At 45.9% G+C, this 13,058-nt stretch overlaps 1 protein-coding gene across 2 annotated transcripts in view; it reads right to left on the bottom strand.

The window, feature by feature from the left end:
- LOC137621504 (myosin-11-like) overlaps positions 1 to 13,058 on the bottom strand; it is a 197,660-nt gene that overhangs the window by 179,009 nt on the left and 5,593 nt on the right. For both annotated transcript variants that reach the window (XM_068351856.1, XM_068351857.1), the window contains exons 2-3: positions 10,188 to 10,360; positions 9,318 to 9,709 (exon numbers count right to left, since the gene is read on the bottom strand). In XM_068351856.1, the coding sequence (XP_068207957.1) occupies positions 9,318 to 9,686 (369 nt within the window). In that variant the 5' untranslated portion in view covers positions 9,687 to 9,709; positions 10,188 to 10,360. The remainder of the gene's footprint in view (positions 1 to 9,317; positions 9,710 to 10,187; positions 10,361 to 13,058) is intronic.

The raw sequence follows: 13,058 nt of genomic DNA, 5'->3' as shown, positions 1-13,058 counted from the left end.
GAAGCTAACCATTCACACGGATGCATCCCTATCAGGTTGGGGCGGCTATTCTCAGCTCAGGAAAGTTCAAGGTCTTTGGTCTCCCTTATTCCGCCAATTTCACATCAATGTGCTGGAGGCCATGGCAGTTCTTCTAACCCTGAAACGTCTCGCTCCACCCAAGAGACAACACCTTCGTCTGGTCCTCGACAGCGAAGTGGTGGTCCGCTGCCTCAACAGAGGCGGGTCAAAATCAGGGCCCCTGAACCATGTTCTAGTAGCCATATTCTCCCTAGCAGCCTCGAACCGTTGGCATCTTTCAGCTGTCCACCTGGCGGGAGTCCGGAACGTAGTGGCAGACGCCTTGTCCCGGACCTCCCCTCTAGAATCGGAATGGTCACTCGATCTAAAGTCATTCCGGTGGATTCTCTCTCGGGTTCCCGGTCTCCAAGTGGACCTCTTCGCCACGGAGTCCAACCACAAATTGAGAGTATATGTGGCTCCCAATCTAGACCCTCAGGCTTATGCCATAGACGCCATGTCACAGAATTGGGACATCTGGGAAAGGATTTATCTCTTTCCCCCGGTGAACCTTTTACTGAAAGTCCTAGACAAACTGAGATCCTTCAAGGGACAAGTAGCCTTGGTCGCACCAAATTGGCCCAAGAGCAACTGGTATCCTCTCCTGCGAGAGTTGAGACTATATCCTCACCCGATACCCAATCCGGTTCTGTCTCAGATAGTACAAACACGCGTTGTGTACGCTTTCTCAAACATTCAGAGCGCCCTAACTTTACGGACTTCATGAAGTTTGCGGCCATGCATGGTGCCAATATCGATCCTCAAAACACCTTGTTTCTAGAATCAGATAAACGGGATTCCACCATTCGCCAATATGATTCTGCAGTTAAAAAGTTGGCAAAATTTTTGATGGACTCAGACGTGCACTGTATGAACTTGAACCTTACAGTCACTTTCTTTAGAACTTTATTAGAATCAGGTCTGGCAGCCAATACTATCACCACTATTAAATCTGCTTTGAAAAAGATCTTCCTAGTAGGTTTTAACATAGACTTAACCGACTCTTTGTTAGCTTCAATTCCGAAAGCTTGTGCCAGACTGAAACCGGTTACTCGTTCTACCCCGGTGACCTGGTTTCTTAATGACGTACTCAAATTGGCTTCTGATACCATTAACAGCTCTTGTGGTTACATTCCCCTTCTCAGGAAAACACTTTTCCTGATGAGCTTGGCTTCCGGAGCAAGAATTTCTGAACTGGCAGCCTTGTCGAGAGACCCGGGTCATATTGAGTTCCTTCCTTCGGGAGAGGTCCTTCTTTCGCCTAACAAATTCTTTTTGGCTAAGAACGAAGACCCTCAGAACAGATGGTCCTCCTGGAAAATTGTTCCCCTCACGCAAGATCCGTCTCTGTGCCCTGTTGCTACTCTTAGGTCTTATTTATCCCGGACCTCCTCTAACTCCTCGGGGCCTCTATTCGTTAGAGAACAAGGTGGTACCATTACCATTAAAGGGATCAGGCAACAAATTTTGTATTTTATTAAGCAAGCTAGCCCTGACTCTTTTCCTCTTGCACATGATATCAGAGCGGTTGCTACTTCAGTGAACTTTTTTCACCACATGAATTTTACGGACCTTTCCAGGTATACAGGGTGGAAATCACCGTCAGTGTTCAAGAAACACTACCTCAAACATTTGGAAGCCCTAAAATTTTCTACAGTGGCTGCAGAGAGCGTAGTTACTCCCAGGTAACTCACATGTTAATTCCCTGTCACCTTATCTCTCCCCCTTACCTGCCTCATTTATACCCTATTTGTATTCGTTGGTTTCGCACCTGAGTACTATTATTATATTTGTAAATATTTATCTCCTGAGTATCTGTATATATTATCACTCACGACATTATTATACCTTACCTTGTTTGTCAGTTGTTCTACCAAGTGGATTTATGTTCCTTTTAAGACACCCTTATAATTGTTTTTGGCACTCATCTCTGATTAAAGCATCTTGTATGTTCCTTACGCTTATGTTTTTCCTTTATCTTGCAAGTTTGGTGACATTTCTCTTGCATAGATTCACTGGGCGGCACAGGTTCGAGCCCAGAAAAGGGATTTTGACGTAGGAAAAATCTATTTCTGGGCGAGGGACCTGTGCCGCCCAGTGAACCCTCCCAGCTCCTCTCCCTTGGAGTCCCCAAACTTTGGGTGCTAAGGAGTTGGGTTCTGAGCGGATGCAGAGTTGGTGGTGCCGAGTGAGGTTGAACGGCTCTCCTCTATTGGGGTCTTTGTCGTGGATAAATCTAAACAGTGCGGGACCTCTGGATTATACGCCCAATTTTATACCGACACCAATAGGTGAGCGAGCTAGTTAACCTAGCACTCCTTTACATTTTTTCTCTGGTATATTTAGCAGTAAATTACCTAGGAATAAGTGCTAAATGGAGCTTATTCACTGGGCGGCACAGGTCCCTCGCCCAGAAATAGATTTTTCCTACGTCAAAATCCCTTTTATTATAAAAATAACATTTTTCAATATTAAACTTAGCCGGTGATTATATAAGCTGATTCACACCCAGAGGGGTGGGTAGAGACCAGCATTAATTGTTTACATTATTATGAGCTAAGAATTTTGTATTTCATTTTAGCAGTTATTCAAAATAACAAACATAAAATAAATAAGTACCTGGTAAGGAAGTCGACTTGAACAATTACTCTGCCTTTTTAAGTACGTCTTCCTTACGGAGCCTCGCGATCCTCTTAGGATGCTGAGCGACTCCTAGGAGCTGAAGTATCAAGGGTTGCAACCCATACTACAGGACCTCATCAAAACCTCTAATCTAGGCGCTTCTCAAGAAAAGAATTTGACCACCCGCCAAATCAACCAGGATGCGAAAGGCTTCTTAGCCTTCCGGACAACCCAAAAACAACAATAAAAAACATTTCAAGAGAAAGATTAAAAAAGGTTATGGAATTAGGGGAATGTAGTGGTTGAGCCCTCACCTACTACTGCACTCGCTGCTACGAATGATCCCAGGGTGTAGCAGTTCTCGTAAAGAGACTGGACATCTTTAAGGTAAAAAGACGCGAACACTGACTTGCTTCTCCAATAGGTTGCGTCCATTATACTCTGCAGAGATCTATTTTGTTTAAAGGCCACTGAAGTTGCGACAGCTCTAACTTCATGCGTCCTTACCTTCAGCAAAGCTTGGTCTTCCTCACTCAGATGGGAATGAGCTTCTCGTATCAACAGTCTGATATAATAGGATACTGCATTCTTTGACATAGGCAAAGAAGGTTTCTTAATAGAACACCATAAAGCTTCTGACTGTCCTCGTAAAGGTTTAGTTCGTCTTAAATAGAACTTAAGAGCTCTAACAGGGCATAAGACTCTTTCTAGTTCATTTCCAACCATATTTGAAAGGCTTGGAATATCGAACGATTTCGGCCAAGGACGAGAAGGTAGCTCGTTTTTGGCTAAAAAACCAAGCTGTAAAGAACATGTAGCCGTTTCAGATGAAAATCCGATGTTCCTGCTGAAGGCGTGAATCTCACTGACTCTTTTAGCTGTGGCTAAGCAAACCAGGAAAAAGAGTCTTTAAAGTGAGATCTTTAAAGGAGGCTGATTGTAGTGGCTCGAACCTTTCTGACATAAGGAATCTTAGTACCACGTCTAAATTCCAACCAGGTGTAGCCAAACGACGCTCCTTCGTGGTCTCAAAAGACTTAAGGAGGTCCTGTAGATCTTTGTTGTTGGAAAGATCTAAGCCTCTGTGACGGAAGACTGATGCCAACATGCTTCTGTAACCTTTGATAGTGGGAGCTGAAAGAGATCTTTCTTTCCTCAGGTATAATAGGAAGTCAGCTATTTGGGTTACAGAGGTACTGGTCGAGGATACTGATACTGACTTGCACCAGTTTCGGAAGACTTCCCACTTTGATTGGTAGACTCTAAGAGTGGATGTCCTCCTTGCTCTAGCAATCGCCCTGGCTGCCTCCTTCGAAAAGCCTCTAGCTCTCGAGAGTCTTTCGATAGTCTGAAGGCAGTCAGACGAAGAGCGTGGAGGCCTGGGTGTACCTTCTTTACGTGTGGCTGACGTAGAAGGTCCACTCTTAGAGGAAGAGTTCTGGGAACGTCCACCAGCCATTGAAGTACCTCGGTGAACCATTCTCTCGCGGGCCAGAGGGGAGCAACTAACGTCAACCTTGTCCCTTCGTGAGAGGCGAACTTCTGCAGTACCTTGTTGACAATCTTGAACGGGGGGAATGCATAAAGGTCTATATGTGACCAATCCAGTAGAAAGGCATCTATATGAACTGCTGCTGGGTCCGGGATTGGTGAGCAATATATTGGGAGCCTCTTGGTCATCGAGGTTGCGAAGAGATCTATGGTAGGCTGGCCCCATGTGGCCCACAGTCTCTTGCACACATCCTTGTGTAGGGTCCATTCTGTTGGAATGATTTGACCCCTCCGACTGAGGCAATCTGCCATGACATTCAAGTTGCCTTGAATGAACCTCGTTACTAGAGAAAGGTTTAGATCTTTTGACCAGGTGAGGAGGTCCCTTGCGATCTCGTACAACGTCATAGAATGGGTCCCTCCTTGCTTGGAGATGTACGCCAAGGCCGTGGTGTTGTCCGAGTTCACCTCCACCACTTTGCCTTGAAGGAGGGACATGAAGCTTTTCAAGGCCAGATGAACTGCCAGTAGCTCCTTGCAGTTGATATGTAACGTTCTTTGATTCGAGTTCCAAGTTCCCGAGCATTCCCGACCGTCTAATGTCGCACCCCAGCCCGTGTCCGATGCGTCCGAGAAGAGAACGTGGTTGGGGGTCTGAACAGCCAGTGGCAGACCCTCTCTGAGGTTGATACTGTCCTCCCACCAAGTCAGGGACGACTTCATCTTCTCGGAAATGGGGATCGAGACCGCTTCTAGCGTCTTGTCCTTTTTCCAGTAAACAGCTAGGTGAAATTGAAGGGGACGGAGGTGTAGTCTCCCTAACGAAACGAACTGTTCCAGGGATGAAAGCGTCCCTATCAGACTCATCCACTGTCTGACTGAACATCGTTCCTTCTTTAGCATGTTCTGGATGCATACCTGGGCTTGACTTGTTCTGGGGGCCGACGGAAAAGCCCGAAAAGCTTGACTGTGAATCTCCATCCCTAAATACACAATAGTTTGGGATGGGACCAGTTGGGACTTTTCCATATTGACCAGGAGACCCAATTCCTTGATCAGATCTAGAGTACACTTTAGATTCTCCAGACAGCGACGACTGGAAGAAGCTCTTAGAAGCCAGTCGTCCAAATAGAGGGAGGCTCTGATATCCGCTAAATGCAGGAATTTGGCAATATTCCTCATCAGCCTCGTAAACACAAGAGGAGCTGTGCTTAGGCCAAAGCACAGGGCTTGAAATTGGTAGACAACCTTTTCGTAAACGAATCTCAGAAAAGGTTGGGATTCTGGGTGGATGGGGACGTGAAAGTATGCGTCCCTTAGGTCTAAAGAGACCATCCAGTCTTCCTTCCTGACCGCTGCTAGAACGGACTTTGTGGTCTCCATGGCGAACGTCTGCTTTGTGACAAAGACATTCAGCGCACTGACGTCTAGCACCGGCCTCCACCCTCCTGTCTTCTTTACCACTAAGAAGAGACGGTTGTAGAAGCCCGGGGATTGATGGTCCGAGACTTTGACTACTGCTCCCTTTTCTAGTAAGAGAGACACCTCCTGCTTCAAAGCTCGTCTCTTGTCTTCCTCTCTGTACCTGGGAGAGAGATCGATGGGAGACGTTGCTAGAGGGGGTTTGCGTATAAACGGGATCTTGTACCCTTCTCTGAGCAACTTCACAGATTGTGCATCTGCGCCTCTTTTCTCCCAGGTCTGCCAGAAGTTCTTGAGTCTGGCTCCCACTGCTGTCTGAAGAAGATGGCAGTCAGACTCTGCCTTTAAAGGACTTGGAACCTTTCTTCTTCCCACGTCTCCCTTCGGCACGAGCACCTCCTCTGCTGGAGGCTCTGCCACGAAAGGGCGGAATGAATCTGGACGCTGGAGTGTCCATCCTGGGTCTTGACAAGGTAGGCAAAGGGGTGGCTTTGCGGGCAGAGGACGCAACCAGGTCATGGGTGTCCTTCTGAATCAAGGAGGCAGCAATCTCCTTTATCAAGTCCTCTGGGAAAAGGCACGTTGAGAGAGGAGCAAAAAGAAGTTCCAATCTCTGACACGGTGTTACTCCAGCTGACAGGAAAGAGCAAAGGTTCTCCCGTTTCTTGAGGACCCCGGAAACGAACGAAGCCGCAAGCTCACTAGATCCGTCACGTATGGCCTTGTCCATGCAGGACATTATGAGCAAGGAAGATTCCTTGTCAGACGGGGAGATCTTCCTGCTCAAAGCTCCCAGACACCAGTCCAAAAAGTTAAAGTCCTCGAAGCCTCTAAACACTCCTTTCAACAGATGGTCTAGGTCCGAAGGAGACCAACATATCTTAGAGCGTCTCATGGCTAGCCTGCGGGGAGAGTCTACTAGACTTGAGAAGTCGCCCTGGGCAGAGGCAGGAACTCCCAAGCCGAGAACTTCTCCCGTGGCATACTAGACGCTCGATCTGGAAGAGAGTTTCGCAGGGGGAAACGTAAATGCTGTCTTCCCTAGGTTCTTTTTGGACTGCATCCAATCTCCTAAAACTCGTAAAGCTCTCTTGGACGAGCGGGCGAGGACGAGTTTCGTAAAGGCAGGCGCGGATGACTGCGTGCCTAAAGCAAACTCTGACGGAGGAGAGCGTGGAGCCGCAGACACAAACTGATCAGGATACATCTCTTTGAACAGAGCAAGAACTTTTCTAAAGTCCAAAGAGGGTTGCGTGGTTCGTCAATGTCCGTATGTGGGTCGTCAATGTGTGCAGCGTCGTCATCATCAGAGAGTCCATCATCTGAGAATTGAGGAGGAAGCGGCAAAGGAGCAGGAATCAGCTGGTCAGCTGAGTCCGGCAGCACGGGTGCACGCGTGACTGAACCGGACGCAACGTCATGGAACTGTTGCCCAGTCTGTGAACTGGCAACAACCATAGCAGCGCGGGGACGCAAAGCGTCTACTCCAGACTGTCTAGTCTGATGTGGGCGAGTAGAGGTAACCACACTGGGTTGCGGAGGTTGACGCACCGCGTCAAAACAAAACAACTTAGACTGTTGTTGTACCTCGTGAACGTCAACGGAAGGTTCCGTGCGTCGCTGAACGTCAACATGCGGCTGGCAGGGTACACTGGAACGCATGGGTGGCGGGACTCTCTCAGCTGGAGTGCGGCAGAAGGTCGCCTCAGCGTCCACCGGACGCACAACCGTGGTTGGTTGTAGGCTAGAGGTTGGTGCAGCGTCAACCTTCTCCGCACGAAAGTCCTGCATCAATGACGTTAACTGAGACTGCATGGTCTGCAGCAAAGACCACTTAGGGTCTACAGGAGCAGGTGCGGCAACAGACGGTGTTACTGCCTGATGCGGTACCGCTTTGCCTCTCTTAGGAGGTGAGCAGTCGTCGGAAGACTGCAGCGAGTCCGAACTGACCCAGTGGCTACAACTGGGCCGTTGGACTTGCGCGGAAGGGACCGACTTGCGCTTATGAGGCCGCGAGACCTTGGTCCATGGTTTCTTACGAGAAACCTCTTCCGCAGACGAGGAATAAATGGGCTCTCTCATCTTTGTGTGGGTGGGGCGATCTTGGGTAGATACGCCCGAAACCACGGAGGGAACGTCTGTTCGCTGACTAAAGCCTCTCGAACCCTTTGGTCGTACGACATTGCTTCTCCCCTGGGCTTGGGAGCTTGCAAGAGGTCCCGGACTGGGAGGACGACAGGCACGAACAGACGAACCCTCAAGCGCAACACTATCCACAACACTATCCACAACACTACCACTCACTTTATCACTACCCACTGCACTCTTACACTTCAGCTCCTTGACGTCTGCCATGAGCTGGTTACGGTCACTTGCCAAGGACTCGACTCTCTCACCCAGAGCCTGGATGGCACGCATCATATCTGCCATCGAAGGTTCTTGAGTGCTAGAATGGGGATTAGGAGCAACCACTACAGGGGAAGGAATAGGTTGTGGGGCATGAGGAGAGGAAAATTCAACGGAGCGAGATGAACTTCTCCTGACTCTATCTCTCTCTAGCCTACGTGTATATTTCTGGAATTCGATAAAATCGAATTCCGAAAGCCCAACGCATTCCTCACATCGATCTTCCAATTGACAGGTTTTATCCCGACAATTGGAACAAACGGTGTGAGGATCGATAGAGGCCTTCGGAAGACGCCTTGAACAGTCCCTAGCATTACACTTCCTGAATTTAGGGACTTGAGAAGGGTCAGCCATTTTGAATTAGTCAAAGGGGAATTCAAAAACTATCCAAAGTCATCAACAAATAATCCGATATCAACAAAAGAATGCAAGGATGTATTGAAGATAAAGCCTGCAAAGCGAAAGCTCAAAACTAGAAACGTGTACTTCACCAAAAAGTTGTGAAAACCAATCCAGTTAGCAACAGCGAATTTAGTAGGTCTTGCCGGTGGCACGACAGAGAGAAAATTGAGTTCTGTGTTTACATTGAGTACTGAGTACCTGCACGACAGATGGCGCTGTTGAAGTACACCCCCTACCTGCATAGCGATCGCTGGCGGATTTTGAACGTAGAGTTTTCTGTCGAGCAGCAGAGCTGCAGCTTATATAATCACCGGCTAAGTTTAATATTGAAAAAATCAAAATTAGTAAAAGACCCAACACTGAAAGAGCACAGCAACAGCATATAAATATTGGTTGCAACCACAGACTAAAGTGGATAGTCAGTGTCAGGTGGCTATGTAAGGCTTCCCCCTCACACCAAATGTTATTAACTAACTACCTTGATAATGATTCAATAGCCACTTTAGCTCATGCTAAAGTCATCTCCTATTTTAAAGGACAAAAGGTTTGGATGTGCATAGGAAAAAATTATCATACTGAATTAGGAAGAATAACAGTAAGAAACTGAAAAGCATTCAGTACCATACAAGCCAGTATAATATTAAAATTATCAAACTAACCAAATGTTAATTGTCATTATGGCACTTTTTTCATTACTGAGTTAGATGTCTATAGAATTCTCTCACTTCTCTAACTTGTTTATCTATACCTAAATTTCAATCTATCACAAGTCCAAATTTATAAGCAACATAAGGTAAGCTTCAAACTAGGATTTATTGAGACTAACTTAAACCAACTAGCACCTGCAAGAGGTACAAAAGTACATTCAATTTTCCTTACATGCCAAAAAAGAGAATATTTATGATCATACTTACTGACTTTCCTTCAACTTTCAAATTTAAATGAGAGACATCATGAGACTTTACATGAAATCCTCCTACTCCCACCACTCCTCTTTTAATAGAATACAAATCGCAACTTCCTCCCCCTCCTCCTTGGGCAGGGGCCGATGATGGTCGTCTTCTCGGCACTACAGGAGGCGCTGAAGAAGGACGGCCTGTGTACAGCTTTGGACGATTAGAATAATCACTGGAAAAGGGTCGAGCTGAGCTGGCTCTGCGTGGAAAGCCTGAACTAGCTGATCCTACCCTGGATGAGGAGGAAGATGAACATCCACCAGCACGAGCAGATCCAATACGATGGCGAACATTTGGTTTTTCGTTCAACATAATGGCATGAGACATGTTAACATATCATAAAGATAGTCCTAAAAAGAAAGTTAAAGTAAAAAATTAAACATTTATTGAAGTGGATTACAAAGCAGTTTAATGACTAAATATTCAAAACATATAAATCACAGGATTGGAAAACAGTTTTTCGTGAAAATTATTAGCCTAGCAGAAAATGCATAACTTAAATATATATGAAGACCAAATGCTAACTATAAGTAAGATTTTTCTATTGTCAAATTTAGAGCCTAATTAATAAATAAAACTTGCAGCTCAAAATCTCTTGAGAGACAAAAACATGAAAGTTTACAGATATTACAGTTTTAAAAAAGACAAAACATTTACAGCAACCTATTAAAAACTAGAGCTTTATGACATCAATTAACATTTATGTCTTGGAAATAAAGTTTTAATTACACCTCATAAGACATATGACCTAAACAAACTGAAAATTAACATATAACTATTAGAAAATAGATTTGAGTAAGTAAATGTGATGTTGGCATAAACAATTACCTATATTCAAAACCACATTCAACTAAGTATCTATGTATGCAAACATGATACTGAAAAGTATTTTCATAATTCCTGCTTGTAAGATCTACTGGAAATTCCTGACCTCTTTGGTCCATTTACTTCGATCTAAGAGGTGTAATTTTGAGGCTTTACTTGGGAGAAACAAATGACACCTGCAAAAACAAGTAAAAATCAATTAATAATCATCAAACTCTTTTTACAACAAAATTAGTAAAAAAAATAACAAATTTGGAAGTAATTTGTATTTTTCCTAGTATACAAACCTGGAGCTATTTAAAGGGGTATACTTTCAGCTACACTGAAAGTGTACCCCTATAAATATCTACACCGGAACAAATAACAAATATAGCAAATTTTGAAAATAAAATGCATTTTCCTAACAATACGAACCCGAGTCCTTCAAACTGGGGGAATATGTTTTCAGGGGAGCTGGATTGGCTATTGAATTCGTTAATGAGGTAATTAACAACATATTGTGAGCAAGAGCGAGAAACCGTTCCCTCAACCTGTTGGAAGCTCCTCTTTTTAGTTTTGGCTCAAGACTGAGAAGGGTGGTTTAGATGGGAAGTTTAACTTTGAAGGACTAAGTTTTTATAGCTAGGAAAATGACAAATTGGGAAGTAATATGTATTTTTCCTAACGATACAAACCTGTATGTAGCTATTTATAAGGGATATTACTTTTGGCAAACCTGAAAGATGAGCCATAAGACTTTTAGTGACGGTTAACCATCCACCCACTAGTTAGCAAAGGGGTGGGGGTTAGTTTGCAACACCACTAACTCACACACCCGGGCTGAGTAACCACTTCTACAGCAATAAGTGCTGGCAGGCCAATCTGTATAAAAAACTACAGGTTTGTATCGTTAGGAAAAATACAAATTACTTCCAAATTTGTCATTTATTCCATCGCTAATACAAACCAACGCTATTTATAGGGGATGACTTACCCCATAGAAGGTTGGAAGTCCATGCCAACTGGCTTCTTGGTATTGACTAAGGGTTTCCCTGAACGTGCTTCGCATGTAACTAGTATAAACCCTACACCTCGCTAAACTCAATGCTACACACGGCCAGCGGCCTACGCGAGCTGTGTGCTTGTGATACTAGCAATATTATTGTCTAGGTAAGAGCACCCTTCTCCAAAATGGTCTGGACTCCAACCCAAAGGGCCAGCTCCTTTGCAGATCCCTTCACATTGGGGCTTGATCCCGAGTCAGTGGAAGGAGTGATTTAATGAATGAGATGCAATACCCTGAACGAATCAGGGAGACTGTTCAGGGTTCGGCCCCGAGCTGCAACCACCTCTGCTGGCATCCCCCCACTGATGGACAAGTGGGAGGATTACCCGCCATAGCAGGTGCGGCCTCAGTCGCTACCTCTTCTACTGTTACTTCCACGAGAGGACTTAGAGCCCCTCCGCTCTCTAGCTGGAAAGCGCTTCTTTAACACCCTTTGGTACATTGAAGTCGTCGTCGGTGAAGTCCTGTTCGTCAGCACTTTTGTTGGCTGCTGCTTTTTCTTCAGTGGTGGAGGCAGATAGGGCAGAGATGTAGGGGTCATAAGGAGAAGGGAGTCCCGGTTGGACTTCCTCCATCTCTCTGTCACCCGCTCGACGTCTTCCGGCTTAAACAGAGAGGAAACATTGAGAGTCGAGTTCCTAAGTCTCGTCACCTCCGCCTGTGGGACCTGTCAGTGGAACCTTTCTATTACTGAATCCCTTTGCCGAAGGATTGCATTCGCCCACAGGTTCATTACCAGGTGGGAGAGGAACTCAATGATTCTAGTTCCCGATAATAGAAAAGTCTTCATCGACTTCCTAGTGGCCTCCTTGGACCAATCCTTGGTCTTGATAAGATGTCCTGCAGACCCCAACCAGAGATCTAGCCACGAAGTAGCCTGCATGGCATACTTCATGACCTTCTCCTGGTTAAAAATCTCCAACAGAGAATACGAGACAGAGAGTCTGGAGAGTCTCTCAAAGGAGAATCATCTGGCAAGAGCCTCAAAAGAGTGGTTAAGAGGCAAGGCCAGAAGGGGCTCATTGGAGACATCATAATACGCCCTCTGCTACACAAACTGCAGCAGAAAAAGCTTGGAGGATGTGCCTGCTTAGAGGGAGCTGGAGGAGCTGGCGATCTAGGAGAACCATTTCCGTCGGGCACTCATCAACCCCTTAGACCAAGGAAAAGCTGCACTGGACTTGGAAGATCTCCGAGTCCCGTATCTTTGCCCTCTTGAGGGGCTATCACTGGATCGGACAAACCGTTGTTAGCCCTCTTGCAAGCCAAGACCTGCCAGAAGGCATTCCAATTCCCTCTGCTCTGCTTCGAATAGCTTAGAATTTGCAGCCTTAGGGAGATACTCACCCTCATCGTAGTCGTCTTCCACCCACAAGCTCTCACCCATAGGAGCCCAGGATAGGTCGAAGTCATCAGAAACTTTCATAGGTGGCACACTGGTTGCTGACGTACTTGCTGGAACTGGGGAGGATCATCGAGGCTTTAATGCCTTGGCCAAGGTCTTAGGAATCATCTTCAAGTCTTTCGACTCTTTATGGGACGGAAAATACTCCACCAGGTCTGGGGTGTTCCTCCCTTTGCCCTTCTCTCAATGAGGGAACTACATCCGAGTAAGATGGCTTCTTTGAAACTGGGCGTTGTTCCAGGGGAACCACCTTGATGAGGGGAGAGGCAGAATGATTCCGCGACTGAGAACCTTGGCTTAGGCGACGATGTAGAGTGTTCCCCCAAAGAGGAGTTTAGATGAGTCAGATGAACCATCTTCCTCGTCTGCTTGGTCGTCATTACTGGTGTCAACTGTAACTGTGATAGGTTTTGTTGGCATTCTG

Source organism: Palaemon carinicauda, chromosome 28 (assembly GCF_036898095.1).
Source record: "Palaemon carinicauda isolate YSFRI2023 chromosome 28, ASM3689809v2, whole genome shotgun sequence".
NCBI lineage: Eukaryota > Metazoa > Arthropoda > Malacostraca > Decapoda > Palaemonidae > Palaemon > Palaemon carinicauda.
This window is presented reverse-complemented; position numbering and strand designations above follow the sequence as displayed.